Raw genomic sequence first — 24,421 nt, forward strand, 5'->3', positions numbered from 1 at the left:
GGTCCAGGGCCGGGCTCTCACCCGCCTCTAGTTTAGCCTTCACCTCAGGTCCTTTTCTTCCAGCCCAGGGCAGCTCTCCTGTGAGGAAGCATGATTGGGGGACCCAACCGAGGTGGGGGGCCTCAGTGGGGCTGGGAGCAGGGTTACTCACTGACCCGTGAAGACCTCCTGGGCCAGGATGCAGAAGCTGTAGAGGTCTGAGGTGGCCGCAGGCGTGTCACCATGGATGAGCTCCAGCGGCAGCCATGGGTACAGTTCAGGAGGTGGGGGCAGCCCTGGGCCTGGGCCTCCCCAGGGGTAACCCTGCCGCGGCCTGTGGAGGCCAAGGGACCTGGTGAGTCAGCGACTGCCGGACGGGGCCACGGGGGCAGGACAGGGAGGCAGGCACTCACTTGGGCTGCAGCCAGCGTTGGTGCAGCGGGCGCCCATGCTCCAGGCTGCCCACCTTTGCCAGGCCTGGCCGCACCAGCTGCACAGCATGGGAGCTGAGGCCGCCGTGAGCACGCCAGCGGGCTTGCAGGAACAGCAGGGCCTCCAGTACCTGCAGCAGCAGGTGGCCCGGCAGCAGGCCTGGCACGAGGTGGGGGGGTCTCCCTTCTCGTGGGCCCCGGGGGTGTAGCACCACATGAAGGGAGCCCAGCCACACGGGTTCGAAGAGAAGGCACAGCCCCGATAGGTCCTCGGAGGGGCTCAGTGCCATCAGCAGCAGCAGGCTGGGGTGGTGCAGGGCGCTGGGCAGGAGGAGAGCAGGCCACTTGTGAGGAGACCCTAGCCTGCCTGGCCCGGAGCTGACCATCTGCCTCAGCCACCAGACAGAGGAGAAACGGTGACCCCGGGTCACACAGCCTGGCAGTGGTGGGGCCAGCACCACTGTCCTTGGTACCCTCCCAACACCCACTCCTCTCCAAGGCCTACAAAACTGGGCGCCCACTTTCCCGTGGTAAGTTGGGTCACTCCAGTAGGTGGGCTCCATGCCAAATGCTGGCCCAGGGGTGAAGGCTGTAACCATGGCCACCACCACATTCCCTGGGCATCTATTTCCAAAACACTCAAGTTGGGCAGGGCGGGTAGAAGATGGCGGGCCTGGGGGGCTGGCTGGAGGGACCCACCTGCAGTGTTGAAGGTCAGCCAACAGCACATCAGCCTGGGCTCCTGGCACCTTCAGCTGCCGCACGGTCACAGGGTGGCCCCTCCACAGGAGGCTGGAGGAAGGTGGAGGGAAGAGAACGCGGGTCTGAGACAAGGGGTTTCCCAGTGAGGGGGGGCAGGAGGGCCAGACTCTCCCCAGCTCTGCTAGGCACTAGGCAGGGTGTCAGAAGGGCTCTCTCACTTGGCCATGAGGGTGTGGGAGCTGCTCCTGTAGGTGCGGTCGGGCTCGCCCTGCGCTGGCAGCAGCTCCTTGGGGTCCACGACGGGTACGCCTGTTACCAGCCCCAGTGGCCACAGGCTGCTCAGCTGGGGGTGGGGAGCGGGACCATGAGGCAGGAAGAGGACGGACGCCATGGTCCCCACTCCCTCCGACATCTCCCGCTTACCTGGCCGAACCCTAAGGCAGGGACATGGGGGGGTCTCCTGGTCTGCTCCGGCCTCCATGCCCTGAGGTAAAGGGCCATCTGAGAGCAAGTCCAGGGTAGCCAGGCATGGTGGGTAGGCAGGCCTCAGGACGTGCACCGTTACCTGTTCGCCTGCACCAGCCGCAGACCACCACACAGGCTGTGTCCAGAGCTAGCCCGCCACTGGCCCAGGGAGACAGCGGGCGCCAACTCACTGCCGTGCACCAGGGCTGACATGTGGGTCTGGCACAGCTGTAACAGTTCCAGCATCTGGACGGGGCAGGGAGCATGTGGGGTGAGGCAGGGTGGGAGGCCCATCCCTGAGGCCCTCAGCCCACCCTGGCCACAGCTCACCTCCCAGCTCTGCTTGGCACCACCTTGTTCCGCCCAGTCCCAAGGGCTGTGCCCCTGCTGGTCATGCAGACGCAGGTCGCCGCCCGCCTGCAGCAGGTGTAGGAGCACGAGGCTACGGCCCGAGAAGGCGCCCGCGTGCACAGGCGTGCTGCCGTCCCGGCAGCGGCTGCAGCAGAACAGCGAGGACAGGAATGGGTTAGGAAAGGCACGGAACAGGGACAGGAGGTGGCAGGAGGGGAGCATGGAGAGATACGGGGGTCACTATGCTCATGGGAAGAGGGCATCAGGGTTGGGGCCTCACTTGGGGACACAGCAGAGTCCTTGAAAGAGTGAGAGGATGGCGGTGAGCATAGAGGCACCAGGAAGATGGGAATAGTTTCTGGAGGACAAGAAGGGGTTAACTGAGAGAGCAAGATGGGTCACCGGGGATGGGAGGGGGTCTGAGGGAGAGAGGTCTCTGGGGAAGACAGCGGTGGCTCTCAGGCTCTCTGGGGCTCAGACTCAGGGTGCTGGGAGTGTGGGGCATCACCACGTGTCCACGTACTGGTTGGGGTTGGCACCAGAGGCCAGCAGGAGCTGCACAGCCGAGCTGTGGCCCAGCAGCGCCGAGAGGAAGAGCGCCGTCTGCCCAGCTGAGTTCTCACCATCTACCTGGACAACTGAGGGGCAGCAAGGCTTAGGACTATCCCGGCCCCTTACTCCAGGGACAGAGGTCCTGGCAACACCTTTCCCAATTCCCAGCCCCCACAATCCCTCTCTGACTGGGTGACCCTCGGCTCCAGATTCCATCTCTATGTCCTGGAACCGCCACCTTCCAGCCGCTGGGGAGTCTGCCTCAGAGTGCATCTCAACACACTTCTCACCACTAAATCCGCAGAACTGGAACAAGGTGATGTCTACTTGCCCTGCCAACATCCACCCCACCCCCATCCCAGAGGTGTCAAAATCACACAAAGGGGGGTTTCCCTGGTAGCTCAGTAAAGAATCCGCCTGCCAATGCAGGAGACACAGGTTCAATCCCTGGTCTGGGAAGATCCCACATGCCGTGGAGCAACTAAGCCCGTGCACCACAAGTACTGGGCCTGTGCTCTAGAACCTGGGAGCCTCAGCTACTGAGCTTCACTGCCTAGAGTCCGTGCTCCACAATAAGGGAAGCCACCGCAAAGAGAAGCCTGTGGAGCACAACTAGAGAAAAAGCCTGCACATCAGTGAAGACCCAGTGCAGCCACAAATAAATAAATTTTTAAAATCACACAAAGGTACCCAGGGCAAGAGGGCAAGGCTCATTTTTATGAGGCAAAATTTGACCTTAACTCCGAAACGAGATGCGAGTTCCAGAACCAGAAATGAAGTCATAAATCAATTCAATTTATGATCATATATGCCAAGCCCCTAAATAAAGTAAAAGGGGTAACCCAATAGATTTATTCCCAGAAAGCAAGGATGAATCAACAAAAGAAAATCTATCAATGTAAAAAAACACATTCACAAATTAAAAAATTAAAATCACATTTAACTGTATCAGTAGATGCAGAAAAAGCACTTGGTAAAATTCAATGCCAAAAAACAAAAAAAATTCAATGCCTACTTATGATGAGAAAAAGAAATCTACCTCAGAAAACTAAGAATAGATGGAAAGTTTCTTACTTGATAAAAATTACAAACCAAAACCCAAGAGCAAGCAAAGTACCTAATGCAGAAACATAAGAATCTTCTCTTTAAGAAAAAAGATATCCAATGATAATAAGGTTTAGGAGTTCTGGCCAACACCTTAGGACAGAAAAAAGAGACTGTGGTTTAAAGACTGAATAGCTGAGACCAAACTGTTACTGTCTGCAGATAACAATAAAGTAAAAGAATCAACACACACTTACAACTATTGAGCAAGCTCAGAAAGCGGCTGGATACACAACCAACTTACAGAAATCAGTGAACAACAGAAACTGTAAGTCTGACCATGTTAATTTCCTGCCTACAACTCCAGGGGTTTCCAATTACACACAGAACAAAATCCAACAAAATTGACACCATTCTTAAGGCCTGTTCCTGTCTGTAGTTGCTGCCTCCCTGAGTCCTTTTGCTCCCTGCTGCTACTTACATATCCCCAGTTATGGGGTTTGTGGGAGGTTTTTTTTGCTTTTCAAATTTATTTTTAATTGGAGAATAATCACTTTACGATACTGTGTACCCAGTTTGTTTTGATGTCAGGGCCTTTGCACTGGCTATTCCCTCTGAAGTGCTTGTTCCCCAGCTGTTTCCCTGACTGGCTCTTACGCTGTGGGACTCAAATATCAACCCATTCGAAAAGCCATCCTTCCGGGGTGTCTCCCTCATTCTCATCACTCTCTTAAATTCTCATTATAGATTTAATTCACAGTGATCTGGAGGGTCATTCTCACCCCTAAGTCTCCATCACAGACAACAGTGCCTTGGCACATGACAGGTGCCTGATACACAGTTGTTAACAGGTCAATTGAAGTTGCATCCTCCTTCCTGCTCCTTGATCTAGTGCCCCCAGGCAGTTTCAGCAGCCAAACTCACCTCTCCGCAGGAGTCGGGTGAGGCCCCAGCTTGGGCCCCCAGCCACAGCCAGGCGATGCAGACGGCCCACCTGGCTTTCTGGATCCGGAACAGAGCCCAGCTCCACAGGGAGTCGAGAACGCAGTGAGGGCATCTGTGGACTCCGTCAGCTCCTGGCCAGGGATCAGTGAGCAGGTCTCATGAGGGCAGGAGGACATGAAGGACTAGATCTCTGGGAGCAATAAAGACAGAGCTGGCTGTGAGTCTTGCGGGGCAGTCTGAGAAAGAAAGGTGATTTGAGAGGGGTGTGACTTGGAGAGAGGCGTCTGAATGAGAAATAGGGTGGGACGTGGGAGAGCTTCAGACCAGAAGGTCAGGAGTCCAAGGGAGTCTGGAAGTGAAACGAAGCTAAGGAAATCTGCTCTGTGGTAGAGGAGTAGTAAGGGCTATGAGGATAGGAGTCAGGGGCTTGGGAAGAGAGTCTGAAGACTACATAGGGCTGGAGGAAGAGGGCTCTGAGGGTTAGGACCTGAGAGGGAGGCGCAGTCTACAGGCTGTGAGACAGGAGTGTCCAAGGAAGGCGGACAGCCTGAGGGCAGGGTCTGCAGGCTGGGAAAGGGCCTCGAGGAGCGGTAGGGGGCGGTGGCTGGGGTCCGCGGGCTGGGAAAGGCTCTGAGGGCTGGGGGCATGGACTGAGCTTTAGGGAAGTGTTTGTGTACTAGGATGGGGTCTACGCATTAGAAGGGACGGAAGAAAGAAGGAGTCCTGAAGACGGTAATCTGTGGGCTGGGACAAAGGTGTGCAGAACTGAGACCGAGGCTGAGAAAGGGGTGGGGTCTGTGGGCACAGGAGGGGTGGAAAGGGAGAATGGGGGCGGGGTTCTGTGGGCTGGGGGCGGGGCCTGGTGGCCAGCTGGGGACCCAGTCCCCGCAGCTTTGCACCTACCGTTGGGCTCGGACAGTGACCACCACGTGACTGCCACGTGACCCCACGCTGACGTTTCGGAGGTCTAGGCGGCAATTCCAGGCGCATGCGCATCAGTGATCGCCAGCCATCTTTGCGCTTGCGCACAGTAGCGTCTCGCCTAGAGCCACTATTACGGCCCTGAGGCGACGCCTTAGAAAAGACTGCAATTTCCACCCTAGAGCTGTGGCTGTTCCCTAATGTTACTGCCTTGTTGTTTGGAATGCCCAGCCTTTCACCATCCCTGTCTTTGGCTGTCTTCCCATGCTTCTCATCTCAGCCCCACGGGCAGTTTCCTGTTCGTCTCTGCCCCAGTCTCTCTTCTTTGCCCCACACGTAGGCTCCTCAGTGTGCTGGACACCTCTCCCTGGATGTCCCCTGGGACCACACCCACCCGGTCCCACACTGGCTTCAGTATCTCCTCCAAACTGCATTTCCGGCCAGATCCCCATCTTAAGAGTTGGTCCCATGTCCCCTCTCACCCAGAGCCCTGGGTCTCACCCTGAATGTCTCCCTCATATTCAGGCTCTCAGCTCCATGGCCCTTCCACTCAGTCTTCTGGTGGTTCTTTCCACTAGTCCACCCACCATGTGACAACCAGGGGACTCTTAAGTCTTACCTGACTCTGTCCCTTCCCTACCTCAAACCTTCCTGACTCCCTAGTGACCTTGGACAGAGCTGAAGCCCTGCAGTGTGGCACCTAAGACTGCATCATCTGCCCCCGCCCATCCTTGTCTCCCCATTCCCCAGTCTGTTTGTGCACATGCCCTTGGCTTTGAATGCTCTTCTCAATATTTACTTGGTTATTCTTGGGAATTCTCTGGGAAGCCCTCTTGATCACCAAGTGTCTCCTCTGGCCTCCTTCAGCCTCTGGGCTTTCCCCAAGGTTGCCCAGATACTCCCCTGAGCTCACCCATCACAGCCCTGATTACCCTGGGCTGTCACTGCCTGAAGGTGGGTCTGTCTACTGTCTACTGGACTAAAAACCCGGTGAGGCCAGGCCTGGGGTTGTGTTGGTCTCTGTTGTGTCCCCAGCGTTATTTACCTCAGATCCTAGCTCAGAAGGAGACTCAGTAAATGCTTATTAAGTGAGAGAGTGGTTTGCTCTTCTCTCTGTCTCTCCCTGGACTTGTGGCCTTAGCCCAGCCTCTAGATTTCAGTGTTTCAGTGTTTGCTCTTCATCTGTGCTGTTTACCTCGGTGTCCACAGGAGTGAAGAAAATTCCCATGTCAGCCACTGACTGGTTGAGTAGAGCTGACCCCAGGCCCTTTGCAGGATAGACTGCCTCAGGGTTTGGGGGGGACCTCCTTAGTCTTTGATCAATGCCCTCGCTGTGCTCTAGGGTCATCTAAAGATCCTTCTTGAGCCACAGAGCCCCCAAACTTGGGCTGGCTGAGGTCAAGATGAGCTCGTCCCCAAAGAGGTGGCTTTGGTGCAAGGCAGCTGCCTGGGCAATAGCTCAAGAACTTTATTCACCACGTGACTCCTGAGGGTGCTAATGGGGGGATACCCTCAGGCCCCGCCCCAGCAGCCTCCTCCGAAGTTCTTGGCTGAGCAGCTCCTGTTCCCTGCGGGCACCCCGTAGTACACTTCGGTTCTCCTGGGCCCTCCGGATCAGGTAAGGGATCACCTCCTCCAGGGAGCCATAGGGGATGGACTTGTACACAGCATAGCCAGCCTGCCCTGGAGGGAGAGTATTGGCAGGGTGTGGGCTCTTGTTTGGCGAGAGGCTTCCCTAGGCTCCATCTAGAACAGAGACTTCCATTTCTGAGAGCATGACAGATTAGGTGAGTTGGACAAAATCTCCCGCTGAAAAAACTAAAACTCCTGGAGTAAACATTAAAGTAAAAAATTCTCAAAGTTATAAAAATGCTGCAAAGAGAATAAAGTGAAAGTGAAAGTCACTCAGTCATGTCCAACTCTTTGTAACCCCATGGACTATACAGTCCATGGAATTCTCCAGGCCAGAATACTGGAGTAGGTAGCCTTTCCCTTCTCCAGGGGATCTTCCCAACTCAGGGATCGAACCCAGGTTTCCCGATTGCAGGTGGATTCTCTACCAGCTTAACCACAAGGGAAGCCCAAGAATACTGGAGTGGGTAGCATGTCCCTTCTCCAGGGGAATCTTCCCGACCCAGGAATCGAACCGCGGTCTCCTGCACTGTGGGCGAATTCTTTACCAACTGAGCTATTAGGGAAGCAAAGAGAATAAGGAATTTACGAATTCAAGAATTAAGAGAAAATGAGGGGTTTCTCTGGTGGAGCAGTGGTAGAGAATCTGCCTGCCAATGCAGGAGAGACAGGTTCAGTCCCTGGTCCAGGAAGCGCGACTACTGAAGCCCCCATGCCTAGAGCCCGTGCTCTGCAACAAGAGAAACTGCAATGAGGAGCCTGTGCGCTGCAACTAGAAAGTAACCCCCTGCTCACCACAGCTAGAGAAGAGACCACACAGCAGTGAAGACTTAGCACAGCCAAAAATAAATTTAAAAAAAAAATTTTTTTTTTTTAAAGAGAACCCAGAGCAGAAGGATTACACACGAAATGTTTCTTTCCTGAGGACAAAACTGAGTTTCTGTCTAATGACTTCAAAGTTAAGGGGGTACAGAAATGGAGGCCTAAAGCCTGACCAGGATTAAGAGTTATAAAGGAGAGTTTCCCCAGATTGAGTGTGAACCCCAAAATCTAGACCCTCAGAGTAAGAGTTAACTAGAAGTCAGCTCTCCCATAAGGAAGGTTGGCCTTGGCCATAAACAGAGCAAGGAAGAAAACAGAAATCCATCTCTGAGAAGTTGTGGCCGTGGGTTGCGTGTGTGTGTGCTCAATCACTTCAGTCGTTGTCAGACTTTGCCCACAAGGCTGTGTGGACTGTTAGCCCACAAGGCTCCTCTGTTCCTGAGATTCTCCAGGCAAGAATACTGGAGTGAGTTGCCATGCCCTCCTCCAGGGGATCTTCCTGACCCAGGGATTGAACCTGCATCTCCTGCATTGCAGGCAGATTCTTTACTACTGAGCCACTCGGGAAGCCCGTTACCATAGGTTAGTCTCCTAAAATATTTGCAGCCCCGGTGTGGATCCTTGGGATATCTCAAGAAACCTCAAGCTGTGAATTTAGGGTGCAGTGATTTTGCACCCCTTAGCGCCTGGCAGAAGAAAACATAAATCTTCTGGTCTCAGGCCCTGGGGAACAACACAGTAAAGATAACAAAGCAGACAGGAAACAAGATACCAAGATCAAGAACCAAGATACCAAGATCACGACAAAAACAGCAGAGCACAGACGCAGAAACATAGGCCCGCGAGGCCTTCAGATATGGGGCAGACCTCTCTGAGGGCCTGCCACTGGGCCAGCTGTGGGCTGTTGATGGGAGCCTGGCCAGGCATCATCTGGGAATGGGAGAAGGGATCTGTTTGGGAGGGAATGAGGCTGGGGCAGGTTAGGTGGGAGGTGGGAGTAGGGGCCGGGAAGGACGGATCACTCACATACCCAGTGCCAAGGAGACATGGTCACACATCCCCAGAAGTTGTCCAAAGCAGACTGGCCCATCTGGAGGAATGCCCAGCTCCCACATGCTACAGAAAAGGTCACATCATCAATCTAGACAGTGGCTGGATCCAGAGCTGAAAGTCAGCCATGACACACTCATATAGCTGTTCTAGTTATTCAAATATTGAAGTATTTCCAAACTCACTGATAAATAACCATGGCCCTGGGACCTCTGAAAGCTCCCCGGTAAGTCTCAGCTCCTTTCCTGAAATATTTGGACTTCCCTGCTGCTGCTGCCAAGTCACTTCAGTCATGTCCGACTCTGTGCTATCCCATAGGCGGCAGCCCACCAGGCTCCCCTATCCCTGGGATTCTCCAGGCAAGAACACTGAAGTGGGTTGCCATTGCCTTCTCCGTTGGACTTCCCTATTCCCCAGCAAATAAGGGGCAGTTCCTTGTTCAGCTGGAGCCTACAGGTGTAGCAGGGGTTAAATATTTTGAATATTCTCCCCAGACCCCCTTTGAACCTACTGGCCCCTACAGTCCCTCCCCTTGTCAGTCACCCTTTGGGCGCTTCATACCGCTTGGTTGCCTGGCGAACAGAGTCCTCATTATGGGAAGCCACCATGAGGTGGCACATGGGGCCACGATGGGACACCTGGGTCAGCATCAGCTCCAGACAGCGGCTGTAACTGAAGGGAGATGAAGGATCAGCTTATGGCACCTGGTGAGTTAGGGTCAGGCCCCAGAGACTGAGGATTTATGTCCTTGAGGGGCAGAGTGCCTAAGGGCAAGGACCCTGAAGTCAGGAAGTACCTACATCCCACCTGCCTCAGCTGTAAGGGGCATCTTCTTTCTGAGCCTTTTTCTTCTCTTTAACAACACACGTTCACCTGTTAGCCTTGTTGTGAGGATGGAGTGAGATGAGGGTAGACCTAAAGTCTTTGGCACAATGGCAGTCTCACAGCAAAGGACCATGTCACAGGAGATGACATTTACCCACTGACATTCACTTCAGCAACGTCTGCAGAGCAGGGTTAGCAACACCCCCAAATGTCTGTAAGTGGGAAATTGGCTAAATGAACACCCAGAGGATAGTGGAAGACCCCTGTAGGGGCAGGGACCACCCCCCTCATGATTGGATGGGGATGTGAGTGGAAGTGAGCTGTATCAGCCTGTTTATTTTTGTGTCATTTTGATTTTTTTTTTTTTTTAGTTGTGCAGAGAGTGGCATGTGGGATCTTAGTTCTTCAACCAGGGATCAAACCCATGCCCCTCAAAGTAGAAGCATGGAGTCCTAACCTCTGGACCATCAGGTAAGTCCCCATTTTGATTTTTGAATCATTTGAATTTATTATTTATTTAAAATCTCTATTAAAACGTTAATGGTACTATGCTGGAGAAGATGTGGAGAAATTGGAATTCTCCCACTGTGCTAGTGTGAGTCTAAAAGGCTGCAGCCACTTTGGGAAACCATCTGGCAGTTCCTCAAAAAGTTAAACATGGAGTGACCATAGGACCCAGCAATTCCAGTCCTAGAGAGTTGGACTTTTAAGAGAATTTAAAATGTACATTTACCAAAAAAATATGTTCATAGCAGCACTATCCACAATTGACAAAAAGTGTAAACAATCCAAATATCCATCAATTGATGGATGGATAAATCAAATGCGGTCTCTCCATACAATGGAATAGTATTCAACCGTAACAAGGAATGAAGTATTGACACACACTACAACATGGCTGAACCTTGAAAACATTATGCTGAGTGAAAGAGGCCAGGTACGGAAGGCCACGTATTATGTGACTGTACTAATGAGAGATGTCCAGAATAGACAAATCCATAGTGACAAAAAGTAGATTTATGGCTTCCGGGGCCTAAGGGGATGGGAATTACGAGTGACTGCTAGTGGATATTTGCATTAGCAAACTAGCAAATAGAAGGGGGAAAGGTGGAAGCAGTGACAGATTTTCTCTTCTTGGGCTCCAAAATCACTGCGTGGTGATTGCAGCCATGAAATTAGAAGATGATTGATTCTTGGCAGGAAAGCTATGACAACCCTAGAGAGTGTGTTAAGAAAGCAAAGACATCACTTTGCTGACAAAGGTCTATATAGTCAAGGATATGGTCTTTCCAGTAGTCGTGTACAGATGTGAGAGCTGGACTATAAACAAGGCTGAGTGCCAGAGAAATGATGCTTTCAAACTGCAGTGCAGTGCTGGAGATGACTCTTGAGGGTCCCTTGAAAAGCAAGGAAATCAAACCAGTCAATCTTAAAGGAAATCAACCCTGAATACTCTTTGGAAGGACTGATGCTGAAGCTGAAACTCCAGTACTTTGCAAACAGCTGACTCACTGGAAAAGACCCTGACGCTGGGAAAGATTGAAGGCAGAAGGAGAAGAGGGCGACAGAGGATGAGATGGTTGGATGGCATCACTGATTCAATGGTCATGAACTTGGGGAAACTCTTGGAGATGATGAGGGACAGGGAAGCCTGACGTGCTGAAGTCCATGGTGTCCTGAAGAGTCAGACACAATTTGGCTACTGAACAATAACAGCTGATGGATATGGTTGTGTTTTTTTGGCTGTGCCGTGTTTATTTGTCTGTCTGTTTGTTTGTTTTGCTGAGGGATGTGAGACCTTAGTTCCCAGACCAGGAATCAAGCCCATGTCCCCTGCAGTGGACCCTCAGAGTCCTAACCACTGGACCACCTGGGAAGTCCCAGAGTTTCTTTTTGAGATGATGAAAATGTTCTGGAATTGGTGGTGATGGCTGCACAATTTAAGGAATATACTGAAAGCCACTGAATTGTTGTCTAAAATAGCAAATTGTATGGTATGTGAATTATATCTCAGTTTTTAAAAAAAGATTCCAAATGATTAAGCCCATAGGACACCAATGTGCCTAGGAGGCTTCGTGGGCTTTGGATTCAAGCTTAGCCTTCGTGGCTTGGCCACTTTCTATGGGAGCTTGGTAAGTCCCTGTGGCTCTACAGACCCCTCCTTGTCCGCTGGGAAATGGAATCAGGCTTTGAAAGCTCCATGAGGACAGGGCCTGGGGTCCAGCTGGATTGCTGCTGCAACCAGAATCCAACACAGGTCCTGATCTAAAACCAGTGATCAGCAAGTGTGTATTGAAAGAATAAATCCTTTCTTCTCGGGGCCATGAGATGGTGGCCCCAGGAGCTCAGCCATGTCTTGCCTGTGATTTGAGGTGTATCAGAATGAGGGTTCTAGAGTCAGTCTGCACGCGCTAAGTCGCTTCAGTCGTGTCCAACTCTGACCCGATGGACTACAGCCCGCCACGCTTCTTTGTCCATGGGATTCTTCAGGCAAGAACAGTGGAGTGGGTTGCCATGCCCTCCTCCAGGGCATCTTCATGACCCAGGGATCGAACCTGCATCTCTTGCTTTGGGAGGAGGGTTCTTTACTGCTACCGCCACCAGGGAAGCCAGTCTGCCAAGGCTCAAATCTTGGCACTGCCACTCACTAGCTCTGCAACCTTGGGTAAGAGATGTCACGTCTCTGAGCCTCAGTTTCCTCCTCTGTGAAATAGAGAGAGAGCAATAGTATCTACTTCTTGGGCTCGTTTACTCCTTCATTCACCAGACCTGTACCAAGCACCTCCCATGGAGCAGGAGCAGTGTTAAGCACTGAGGACTCAGCAGTGAACAAGTTAGAAAACCCTGCCCTCCTGGGCCCACACTCTCATGGGAGAGAAAGACAATGAGCAACTGAACGCCAAAGCTCTGCTGACAATAAGTGCTGGGAGAAAAATCAATCCAAGAAGAGAGGGTGTGGTGTGTGTCAGGTTTTGGTAGGGAGGGCAAGAAGGTCCCCTGAGAAGGTCCCAACAAGTGAAGACCTAAGAACATGAGTGACTGAGCCCTGCCACACGGCCATCTGGAGGGAGAAGGTTCTGGGCAGTGGGAACAAGAAGTGCAAAGTCCCTGGGGTCGTCAAGGAGGCCAGTGTGGCTGGAGTGAAGTGAGTGAGGGGACAGGACTGCAGGCCACTGCGAGGATCTGGGGTTTATCGAGGGTGTGCTGGGAGCTATGGGAGGATTTGAACTGAGGAGGGAGATTTGACACAGGTATTAACAGGCTCCCCACTGGTGACAGGTTGGGGAGGGGTGACAGAGAAGGGAGTAGGCTGCTGTTCATGTGGGAAGTGACAGTCTCATGGTCTGGGAGAGAGATGACCTGTAGACGCACGTAGGTTGCTGGACACTGTGGGGAATGAGCTCTAATGAAAGGTTAGATGCTAATGCTATTCCTCTCAAGGCCAGCAGAGGATGAGATGGCTAGATAGCATCACTGACTCAATGGACATGAATTTGAGCAAACTCCAGGAGATAGTGAAGGACAGGGAAGCCTGGCATGCTGCCAGGACATGGGGTCACAGAGTCAGACACGACTTAGCTACTGAACAACCACAGCAACAATTATTCATCTCAGAGGCCGGTCTGCCCCTGTCCCACCTCTGACTGGTAGCCTCATAGTCAGGCTGAGTGGGATCTTCGGTTTCCTGGAGCCGGGCCATCTCTCTCTCCTTGTCCAGATACGCCCCTCGTACCAGCTTCACCCCAAAGGCCAGGCCAGCCCTGTCTGCGGCCTCAGCGTCCTGCCTCAGCCGCTCGTAGGTGTCCTGGTGGAGCACATGGGTGGCTTCAGATCAAGGCGCTGGGACCCCAGCCTGCAGCCCCTTGTCCCCAGCCACACACCCCCATCCCCGGAGTGCACCACACACCTTCAGATAGGCCTGGTAAGTGTTCCACACCCAGGGCCCGCCTTCCCCAGAGCCATTCCAGCGCGTGGCCAGGGCAGCCACCAGCAGAGAGAGTGCCGGGTTCAGGGAGGTGTACTCAGCATCCACCAGGAGCCTCACGCGCTGGGCCCGGGCGTGCTGAGGGAGAGAGGGACTGCAGTCGGGGCCCCGGGGTGACCAGCAAACAGGTGCAGTGGAGGCAGGCCTCGGCCAAAGCTGTTACCTGTACCACCCGGTGCAAGCGACTCAGGGAGGCCTGGAGATGTCTTGTTTGCTCAGTGTTGAGGCAGGAGACCCGGAGGTCCTGGGGGGCAGTGGGGAGGCAAGGCGGCTCAGGCCTTCTGGACCCTTCCAGAGCCCAAGCCGCCTCTCCCCAACCAGCAGGCAGGGAAAAAAGTTTAGAAATTACTAGAACTCTGGAAGCCAGCTGTGTCATATAGATACTGTTTATTGAGGTGTAATATACGGATGGACGGGCTTCCCAGGGGGTGCTAGCGGTAAAGAACTTGCCTGCCAACGCAGGTAAAGAGACGCCGGTTCTATCCCTGGGCCGGGAAGATCCCCTGGAGGAGGGGACGGCAACCCACTCCAGTATTCTTGCCTGGGAAATCCCATGGACAGAGGAGCCTGGCCAATCACAGTCCCATGGGGTCACAGCGAGTCGGACACAACTGAAAAGACTTAGCACGCGCTCACACACACACACGGATTGAGATCCCAGAATTTGAGTTTGAGTTTTGGCTCCACCATTCACTGTGTGGCCTTGAACAAATGTAACTTCTCTGGGCCTCAGTGTTCTCCTCTGTAAAATGGGAATGATTATAGTATCTACCTCATTCAGTTGCTGTGTGGATAAAAATGGGTTAATATGTGAGAAGTGCCTGGCCATAAACAGGACAGGACAGGGCCAGCATATGAGAAGCGCTCAATGTTTTTGTTGTTTTGTGTGCGTGCTCAGTTGTGTCTGACTGTTTGAGACCCCATGGACCATAGCCCGCCAGGCTCCTCTGTCCATGGGATTTCCCAGGCAAGAATACTGGGGCAGGTTGCCATTTCCTACTCCAGGGGATCTTCCTGATCCAGGGATCAAACCCATGTCTCTAGCACCTCCTGCTTTGGCAGGCGGGTTCTTTACCACTGTGCCACCTGGGAAGCCCTAAGCACTCAATACATGTTGCTATTGTTATAATAATAGGTGACCTCAAATGCCATCTTCTGTATTTAATCTTCACATTGATCCTAGTAGGCAGATGTTATTCCAAGCTCCGTTTTCCAGTGAGAAAACCAAAGCTGGGAAAGTGAAGTGACTTGGAGTTAGCATCTAGGAACAGTTCAGTTCAGTCGCTCAGTCGTGTCCGACTCTTTGTGACCCCATGAATCGCAGCACGCCAGGCCTCCCTGTCCATCACCAACTCCCGGAGTTCACTCAGACTCAAGTCCATCGAGTCAGTGACGCCATCCAGCCATCTCATCCTCTGTCGTCCCCTCCTCCTCCTGCCCCCAATCCCTCCCGGCATCAGAGTCTTTTCCAATGAGTCAACTCTTCGCATCAGGTGGCCAAAGTACTGGAGCTTCAGCTTTAGCATCATTCCCTCCAGAGAACACCCAGGGCTGATCTCCTTCAGAATGGACTGACTGGATCTCCTTGCAGTCCCAGGGACTCTCAGAAGTAGTAGCCAGCTCCTAGTAAGAGCCGTGAGTGTTACCTTGCGTTAGTTTCTCAGGATGCCTCATTGCAACTCACAAGGCTCCCCTGGTCTGACCCCTTTATGCTGCCTCCTCCCACCCTTCGCCTCGCTCCCTGCTCTCCAGCCTCGCTGGCCTCCGGCTACTCTTTGATTATGCCAGGTACCTTCCCACCTCAGAGCCTCTGCTCTAGCTGTTCCTTTCACCTGGAACACTGTTCCCCCAGATGTCGATCCACCCAACTCCAACCTCTCAGCAGGGTCTTTATTTTCTCTGGTTTGAATTTGTAACTCCCTAGCTGGGGCTTTCCCTTCCCCTTCCTCAGCCTTATTTTTCCCTACAATGCTCGTTTTTTTAAATTAGTTTATTCATCTGGCTGCGCAGGGTCTAGGTTGCAGCACTTGAACTCTTAGTTGTGAGATTTGGGATCTAGTTTCCTGACAGGGATCTGACATGAGCCCCCTGCATTAGGAGCATGGAGTCTTAGCCACTGGATCACCAGAGAAGTCCTCGTTGTTGTTGTTCAGTCGCTAAGTCATGTCTGACTCTTTGCAACCCCATGGACTGCAGCACACTAGGCTTACTTGTTCTTCACTCTCTCTCAGAGTGTGCCCAAACTCACGTCCATTGAGTTGGTGATGCCATCCAACCATCTCATTCTACAGTGCTTATTTATACTTGTTGCTGCTAAGTCACTTCAGTCGTGTCCGACTCTGTGCGACCCCATAGACGCCAGCCCACCAGGCTCCCCCATCCCTGGGATTCTCCAAGCAAGAACACTGGAGTGGGTTGCCATTTCCTTCTCCAATGCATGAAAGTGAAAAGTGAAAGTGAAATCACTCAGTCGTGTCCAACTCTTAGTGACCCCATGGACTGCAGCCCACCAGGCTCCTCTGTCCATGGGATTTTCCAAGCGAGAGTACTGAAGTGGGGTGCCATTGCCTTCTCCAATTTACACTTGTTACATATCTGCTTTGAAGTTCTTTTTTGTTAATAATTAAACATTTTTCACACACTTATGAATAGAGTGAAGAGAGGGTAGTATTTTGCTGTGTCTGTCTCTGCACCACTCTCCACACCTGAATCCAAGATCACTTCTAATAAACAGGAACCTTTCAGAAGAGCTCCAGTGAAAAGGCAGTTTACTAATACAGGAAAACTCTCAGAACCCAATTTTGAATGTACCTACTTTATCTGCATTAATTTCTGTGATTCCCTAAAACAATTAAGTAAACATAATTTCCAATTTACAAATAAGGAAACTGAGACCCAGAGGGCAACCTAACCTTTAAAAAGAACGAATTTCCTGGCTGGGTGCACTAGCGCCCCCTCCCCACCACGTGACCGGAAGCCGAGCAAGTCTGCACTCAGCTTTGGTTTTTTGTCTTAACTTTTTATTGGACTTTTTTTTGGCTTTTATTGCTGCTTTTTGGGGCTTCCCCAATGGCTCAGTGGTAAAGAATCCACCTGCCAATGCAAGAGACTTGGAGACACAGGTTCGGTCCCTGGGTTGGGAAGCTCCTCTGGAGGAGGAAATGGCAACTCACTCCAGTATTCTTGCCTGGAGAATGTCATGGACAGAGAAACCTGGTGAGCTGCAGTCCATGGGGTCTCAAAAGAGTCAGGCAAGACTGAGCACGGCACAGCACACATAGTTGTTTTACAATGATGTGTTAATTTTTGCTATATATCTAAGTGAATCAGCCATACATATACATATTCTCCTTTTTTGGATTTCCTTCCCATGTAAGTCACCATAAAGCATTGAGTAGAGTTCTCTGTGCTATACTGTAGGTTCTCATTCAGTTCAGTCGCTCAGTCGTGTCCGACTCCTCGCAACCCCATGAATCACAGCACGCCAGGCCTCCCTGTCCATCATCAACTCCTGGAGTTCACTCAGACTCACGTCCATTGAGTCAGTGATGCCATCCAGCCATCTCATCCTCTGTCATCCCCTTCTCCTCCTGCCCCTAATCCCTCCCAGCATCAGAGTCTTTTCCAATGAGTCAGCTCTTCGCATGAGGTGGCCAAAGTACTGGAGTTTCAGCTTTAGCATCATTCCTTCCAAAGAAATCCCAGGGCTGATCTCCTTCAGAATGGACTGGTTGGATCTCCTTGCAGTCCAAGGGACTCTCAAGCGTCTTCTCCAACACCACAGTTCAAAAGCATCAATTCTTCAGCGCTCAGCCTTCTTCACAGTCCAACTCTCACATCCATACATGACTACTGGAAAAACCATAGCCTTGACTAGACGGACCTTAGTCGGCAAAGTAATGTCTCTGCTTTTGAATGTTATCTACATTACATATAATACTGTGTATGACTGCCAGAAGAAATATCAATAACCTCAGATATGCAGATGACACCACCTTTATGGCAGAAAGCAAAGAAGAACTAAAGAGCCTCTTGATGAAAGTGAAAGAGGAGAGTGAAAAAGTTGGCTTACAACTCAACATTCAGAAAACTAAGATCATGGCATCCGGTCCCATCACTTCATAGCAAATAGATGGGGAAACAATGGAAACAATGAGATACTTTATTTTCTTGGGCTCCAAAATCACTGCAGATGGTGATTGCAGCCATGAAATTAAAAGACACTTGCTCCTTGGAAGAAAAGTTATGACCAACTTATATAGCATATTAAAAAGCAGAGACATTACTTTGCCAACAAGGGTCCGTCTAGTCAAAGCTGTGGTTTTTCCAGTAGTCACGTATGGATGTGAGAGTTGGACTATAAAGAAAGCTGAGCGCCGAAGAATTGATGCTTCTGAACTGTGGTGTTGAAGAAGACGCTTGAGAGTCCCTTGGACAGCAAGGAGATACAACCAGTCCATTCTAAAGGAAATCAGTCCTGAATATTCATTGGAAGGACTGATGCTGAAGCTGAAACTCCAATACTCTGGCCACCTGATACAAAGAACTGACTCATTTGAAAAGACCCTGATGCTGGGAAAGATTGAAGGCAGGAGGAGAAAGGGATGACAGAGGATGAGATGGTTGGATGGCATCACCGACTCTATGGACATGTGTTTGAGTAAGCTCTGGGAGTTGGTGATGGACAGGGAAGCCTGGCGTGCTGCAGTCCATGGGGTCGAAAAGAGTCAGACACAACTGAGCGACTGAACTGAACTGATATATGTCAATCCCAATCTCCCAGTTCGTCGCACCCTCTGCCCTTGGTATCCATACATTTGTTCTCTATATCTTTGTCTCTGTTTCTGCTTTGCAGTAGGTTCATCTGTACCATTTTTCTAGATTCCATATGTATGCGTTAATATACGATATTTGTTTTTCTCTTTGGCTTTGATGTGAATGATTGTGTCTTGCAAGTAAGTGCCTCAAGGACATAGATTTTGTTTATCTTGGTCAGCATCCCCACCCCTCAGTGGACATGAGCAAGCTCTGGGAGATGGTGAAGGACAGGGAAGCCTGGCGTGCCGCAGTTCATGGGGTTGCAAAGAGTCAGACATGATTGAGTGACTGATCAACAACAGTCTCCACCCCTAGCACAGCACCTGGAACATGGTCCATATTCAACAGACATTTAAGGAACTGTTACACATTTGTAACAGGCATCTTCTCTGGTGGCTCAGACGGTAAAGAATCTGCCTGCAATGCTGGAGACCTGGATTCAATCCCTGGGTCAGGAAGATTCCCCTGGAGGAGGGAATGGCAACCCACTCCAGTAATTCTTGCCTGGAGAATTCCATGGACAGAGGAGCCTGGCGGGCTACAGTCCATGGGGTCACAAAGAGTTGGACATGAGTGATTAACTCACACAGTTCTCGGTCTTCTTATGGGGATTCCACAGTGAATGTGAGCTGCTGGTGACTCAGGGAGTCCAGCTGGGTTCAGAGAAATGGGGAAGTTAAAAGAGAGGAACAGGTGGAATTCAGGGCTCTGTTATGGCCAACAGGACTCCTTCCCAGGTGGCGCTAGTGGTAAAGAACCTGCCTGCCAATGCAGGAGATACAAGAGATATGGGTTCAACCCCTGGGTTGGAAAGATCCCCTGGAGGAGGGCATGACAACCCACTCCAATATTCTTGCCTGGAGAATCCCATGGATAGAGGAGCCTGGAGGGCTACAGTCCATAGGGTCACAAAGAGTTGGACATGACTGAAGTGACTTAGCACACACACACACACACACACTCATGGCCAACAGGATGGATATGGACCACTTCCTGGGGAAGAAGACTCTCTCCAGGAGGAGGGAGGAGCAAGGGGCACCTACCTGCCCAGTGCTTCTCCCCAGTCGGGGAATCGTCCCCCCGTGGGGCATCATCCGGGGGAGTTCTGGGGTGTGAGCAGCTGGTGGAGCTGCCACCCTCACGGGGGGCCGGCCCAGCCCTCATTTACCCTTCACTACTGTCTGAGGTGGCGACTACTGTCATCCCCGGTTTACAGAGGGGAAGCAGAGGTCAAGGCACAGAGAGGTGACGTTACTCATCTAAAGTCACACAGCTTGACCTAGGATTTAAACCTCAGCTTCTCCAGAGCCTGAGTACTTAACCGTCACCATATACACCCACCCACAGGCAGAGAGGAAATGCTTCCCTCAAATATATGTAAAGCCGTTAGGACAGTGCACGGCACGTTGTGAGTGGTCGGTAAGTTCTCCACCATTAATATGTTGTTCCAAACTCACTTGCTTCATTCATTTATTCATTCATTTGACATGTTTATCACATCCTGTCTAGGTGCTAGGGCCTGGGACAAGGCCGTGAACAAGACAGTCAGAAATCATGCTGACTGTGAAGACCAAGGATGGGTGGGGGCTGGGATATGTTGGGGGGAGGGCAAGGAGGCTCTGACATGGGAACAGGAAGAAGGGACAGCTTTAGGGAGACACAGGCCAGTGTGGGGCCCCGTGGGTGTGAGGTCTGGGGGACCCCCAAGGGGAAGTTTGGTGCAGAGGGAGGGTCAGGGGAAAGGCTGGGCCTGGAGACAGAAAGGTGGGCATCATTAGTGCAAAGCAGGGAAACTGAGGCTGAAGGGGTGGGTGAGAAGGCCCTTTCGAGGGGAGTGGGGAGCAAGCCTGGGCCTCACCCTGGGGAACCTCCATATTTGAGTTTCAGGCCAAGTAAACTTAACAAAGACTGAGGATGAGCCGGGAGAGATGGAAACTGAGGAACACCAGGTCTGATGGTGTTGGGGAAGACAAGGGAAGTGAGGGACACAGAAGGAGGAGGGCCCCTTTGTCATGGTGAAGATGCCAGCCTGGCAAGGGTTTTAGTCCTGAAAACTGCCCTGGGAAGAAATTACTACGATTGCCACATGTGAGTGGAAAGCTCATGAAGGGGTGAAACTTGTTACGCTCCAAAGCTGATCCTTTAAGCACTGCTTCTATGTGTTCTGTGATGCATTAAAAAAAATTACAAATTAAAAAATAAACATCAGCAGGTCCCAGGTAGTGTTATTTGGCAGTGATGGAGACTCAGAGGCTACCTGGGTGCCCATCCCAGGAGAGGTAAACCAGGCGGCCAGAAGCCCAAATTAGAAACAATGGATTAGGACTTCCCTTGTGGTTCAGGGGTTAAGAATCTGCCTGCCAATGCAGCGGGTGTGGGTTTGATTCCTGGTCTGGGAAAACTCCACATGACTTGGAGCAACTAAGCCTGAGCACCACAACTACTGAAGCCCGGGCACCCCAGAATCTGTGCTCTGCACCAAGAGAAGCCACCGCAGTGAGGAATCCCACGCACCACAATCAGAGTATCCCCCACTCTCCCCAACTAGAGAATGTCCGAGCACAGCAATGGAGACCCAGGACAGCCAAAAAGAAATAAATAAGTAATTAAAAAAACACAATGGATTAGGTGTATACAGAGATGCTTGGAGGGATCTAAAAATCAGAGTGCTCAGTGGAAAAATGTAAGAAACAGAACGCAACAGATAACATAATGTTGTTTAGTCGTAAAGTCGTGTCTGACTCTTTATGACCCCATAGACTGTGGTGTGCCAGGCATCCCTGCCCTTCACTATCTCCAGGAGTTTCCTCAAACTCATGTTCACTGAGTTGATGATGCTGTCTAACCACCTCATCCTCTGCCACCTCCTTCTCCTCCTGCTCTCAGTCTTTCCCGGTATCAGAGTCTTTTTCAACATAATGATGAATGTTACTTGTAGATATTTAAAACTATACCCAACCCCCAGATTGATGGAGAAGGGCTCAAAGGGACTTTCTGCAGGGATGGAAATGTTCTGTACGTTGATAGGGATTATAGTAGCTCCAATGTGTATTTGTCAAAGCTCATCAAAAGGTACATTTACAATGTATGCATCTCACTGTATATAAATTTTACCTGAAAAGAAATGACTGCTGAGCTCTAGTTGGTGATATGCGTTCTGAAGCATTTGGGGGAGAAGCGTGCTGATATCTGCAAATTACTTTGAAATGCATCAGAAAATAAGATGGGTGGGTGGATGGATAGAGGAATGGATATGATTTTAAAGCAACAGTAGTTAAATGTTAACAATGGCAGGTGTTCACCATACAATACTTCTGATTTTTCTGTATGTTTGAAAATTTTCATAATAAAATGTTGGAAAAATATGTCCCCAAATACCATATATTTGGCAAAACCACATCATGGTAACAAAGAGATGTATATTATACAAGGTGAAGTGATTACTGATGGCGGGGAAGGTAGAAATAAGATACGGAAATAAAGAGTAAATGAGAGCACGAATGAGTGAATGAATGAACCAAAACCCCACTGGTCTAATCATAGCTCCTAGCTAGTTAGCACACACTAGCATAGCTGAGTTGATTGAAAAAATATTGGTTACTTTTTTATTGGTAAAGAGCTACTGTCTTAATTGATCCTACAAGAGGTCCCAGCTCCCAGGCCCCTAGCCTAGAATCCCCAGGTGACCCATATTCCGGTTACTCTCCAGCCATGCCCCAGGGCAGTAACCCTGTTTATTCTGATAGTTCTAAGCCTGGGAAGTAGAGATAGTTAAATATTTAGAACATTGCGCTGGCAGGTGTCTGCCGCCTCTGCACTCCCCGCCAACCATCCCTCTCCCCCAGCCTGTGGTCCTTACCTGTCCAGAGTCCATGGCTTCTGCCAGCCTCTCAGGGCTCAGCTCCAAAGAATCCCCTGGCCTTCGGACCCACGAGGTGAGCTCCTTCTGGAATGGGATGATGGGTGGGGCGGTGAGGGGGACCTGGTGGGCAGCCACCCCTCCCCTCCCACCCGGCCCGTCCCTTACACAGAGCCGAGTGCTCATCAGCGCCGTCATCTTCAGCTGCATCAGGGCGGTTCCCGTAGGGTCAGGGGTCTCCAGGAGGCCTCGTGACAGGTCCACGCATCGCAGCATCGCGCTGAGGTTCCCTTCATACCAGGCCTCGCTGCCCAGCCGGCAGGCATCAGGGCTGGGAGCCCACTAGCCCCCTTCCCACCAGCCTCCCGGCCTCCCTGGGCCCGGGCCCCCCTACTCACCCTGTCTTGACAGCCGAGTCTGGCTCCTCCTCAGTGGGCACTGCCAGCAGAGGCCGCAGTCCTAGGTTCTGGAGCTGTAGGACACAGCCCCTCACCTCCTCGGCAGTCTCACCAGCCACAAACTGCCCATAGATGGATGCTCGGAGAAGTGCACCCGAGAGCCGGGAGCCCAGGAGTCGCTGAGACCAGGCTTGGAGCTGGGGTGACAGGGAGCAGGGGCTCAGAACCAGGCCCCGGGAACTTCCTAGGCTAGTCCCCCGGGGATCGCTGCTCACCGCCAGGCCGTGGGTGACCAGAGGCGGCCAGGCACACAGTCGTAGCACTAGCAAAGCCCGGGTCAGTTCTCCCGTGCCCTTGAGGTGGAAGGCCCCACCATCAAAGGTGAGGGGCTGCCAGCCCCCCAGGGAGGGGCCAGCTCGGGAGCAGAGCACACGACAGGTCTGGAGCATCAGGAACCCTTCACCACTTCCACACTGGATCAGGGGGCTTTGGAGGCAGCTGGTCTACCCAGTGCCCCTTGCCCGGCCAGGGACAGTGACTGATTAACCAGACAGTACCCAGGGAAAGGCAAATCTTTAGGATCACAGACTCCTTGAGGGGTAGTTAATTATTAACTTATAGGGACATAGTTCAGAATAATGGGGACAGGAAAGGAAAGCCCCCCTCAAAACCTCAATAACCCTCAGCATAACAGCTCACAATTATTAGGCACCCATCATATGCCAGTGGGTATTAAGTCAGCTCTGGGAGCCAGGCAGTGTGGCTTTGTGATCTTGAGAAAGTTATTAAACATCTCTTGTTGCAACTGCTTCATCTTAAAGTGGGAGAGAGTGTAGTTTGCAAATACACATAATCTTTAATCTATCTGTTCTATATTAAGTATATATCCTAGAGAACTTGAACATGGACCTCAGGAAACATGTACAGGAAGAAATGTTCACAACAGTATTTTTTTCAATAGCCCGAAATGGAAGCTACCCAAATGTCCATCAGCTCGAGAGTGGAGAAACACACTGTGGAAGATTCATATGACAGACTACTATACAGCAATGGAAAGAGGATAAACTACTGATGCGTACAACCACATGGATGAGTCTCACACACATGTTGTGTGAGAGGAACCAGACTCCAAACAGGACATGCTGTCTTATTCTAGTGAATAAACTTGAAAGCAGGGATAATGAAATGGCAATATAGTGTGTGGGGGGATGGGTGCATACATGGGTGGTAAAACTATAAAGAAAAGACAAGCAAGGAAATCATTATCACAAAGATCAGAAAGGGATCAGAGGAGCTGTAACCGGGTGGGGTCTCATGGGGGCTTCTGTGCCCTTTTTTCATAACCTGATAATGATTCACAGTTGTTCATATTATAAGGGTTTTAAAATATATTCTTATTTTCCCTCCCACCCACTCTCAAGATTGAAGTGGGGAAGTTTGCTTAGTATTTATCTGGCTGTGTCGGGTCTTAGTTGCAGCACTTGGGACCTTTCGCTGTGGCATGTGGGATCCAGTTCCCTGACCGAGGATGGAACCCGGGCCTCCTGCATTGGGAGGGCGAAGTCTTAGCCACTGGACCACCAGCGAAGTCCTTAAACTTTTTTTTAGTTACATGTACAGTTTTAAAAATTATTTTAAAATT

The 24,421-nt window shown here is 51.2% G+C and overlaps 1 protein-coding gene across 1 annotated transcript; it reads right to left on the reverse strand.

Annotated features, from left to right (window-relative positions):
* Window positions 1-6,885: 6,885 nt before the first annotated feature.
* Window positions 6,886-23,228, reverse strand: PRODH2 (proline dehydrogenase 2). Its single transcript, XM_052656574.1, has 10 exons — window positions 23,055-23,228; window positions 22,780-22,976; window positions 22,550-22,688; window positions 22,382-22,468; window positions 13,868-13,948; window positions 13,627-13,782; window positions 13,358-13,524; window positions 9,456-9,566; window positions 8,875-8,960; window positions 6,886-7,073 (listed from the first exon to the last, which is right to left on the reverse strand). Exons 1-10 carry the CDS (start codon window positions 23,226-23,228, stop codon window positions 6,886-6,888), a joined length of 1,386 nt encoding a protein of 461 aa, XP_052512534.1.
* Between the last annotated feature and the right edge of the window lie 1,193 nt (window positions 23,229-24,421).

The sequence above is a fragment of the Budorcas taxicolor genome, chromosome 18 (genome assembly GCF_023091745.1).
Source record: "Budorcas taxicolor isolate Tak-1 chromosome 18, Takin1.1, whole genome shotgun sequence".
In the NCBI taxonomy this organism is placed as follows: domain Eukaryota; kingdom Metazoa; phylum Chordata; class Mammalia; order Artiodactyla; family Bovidae; genus Budorcas; species Budorcas taxicolor.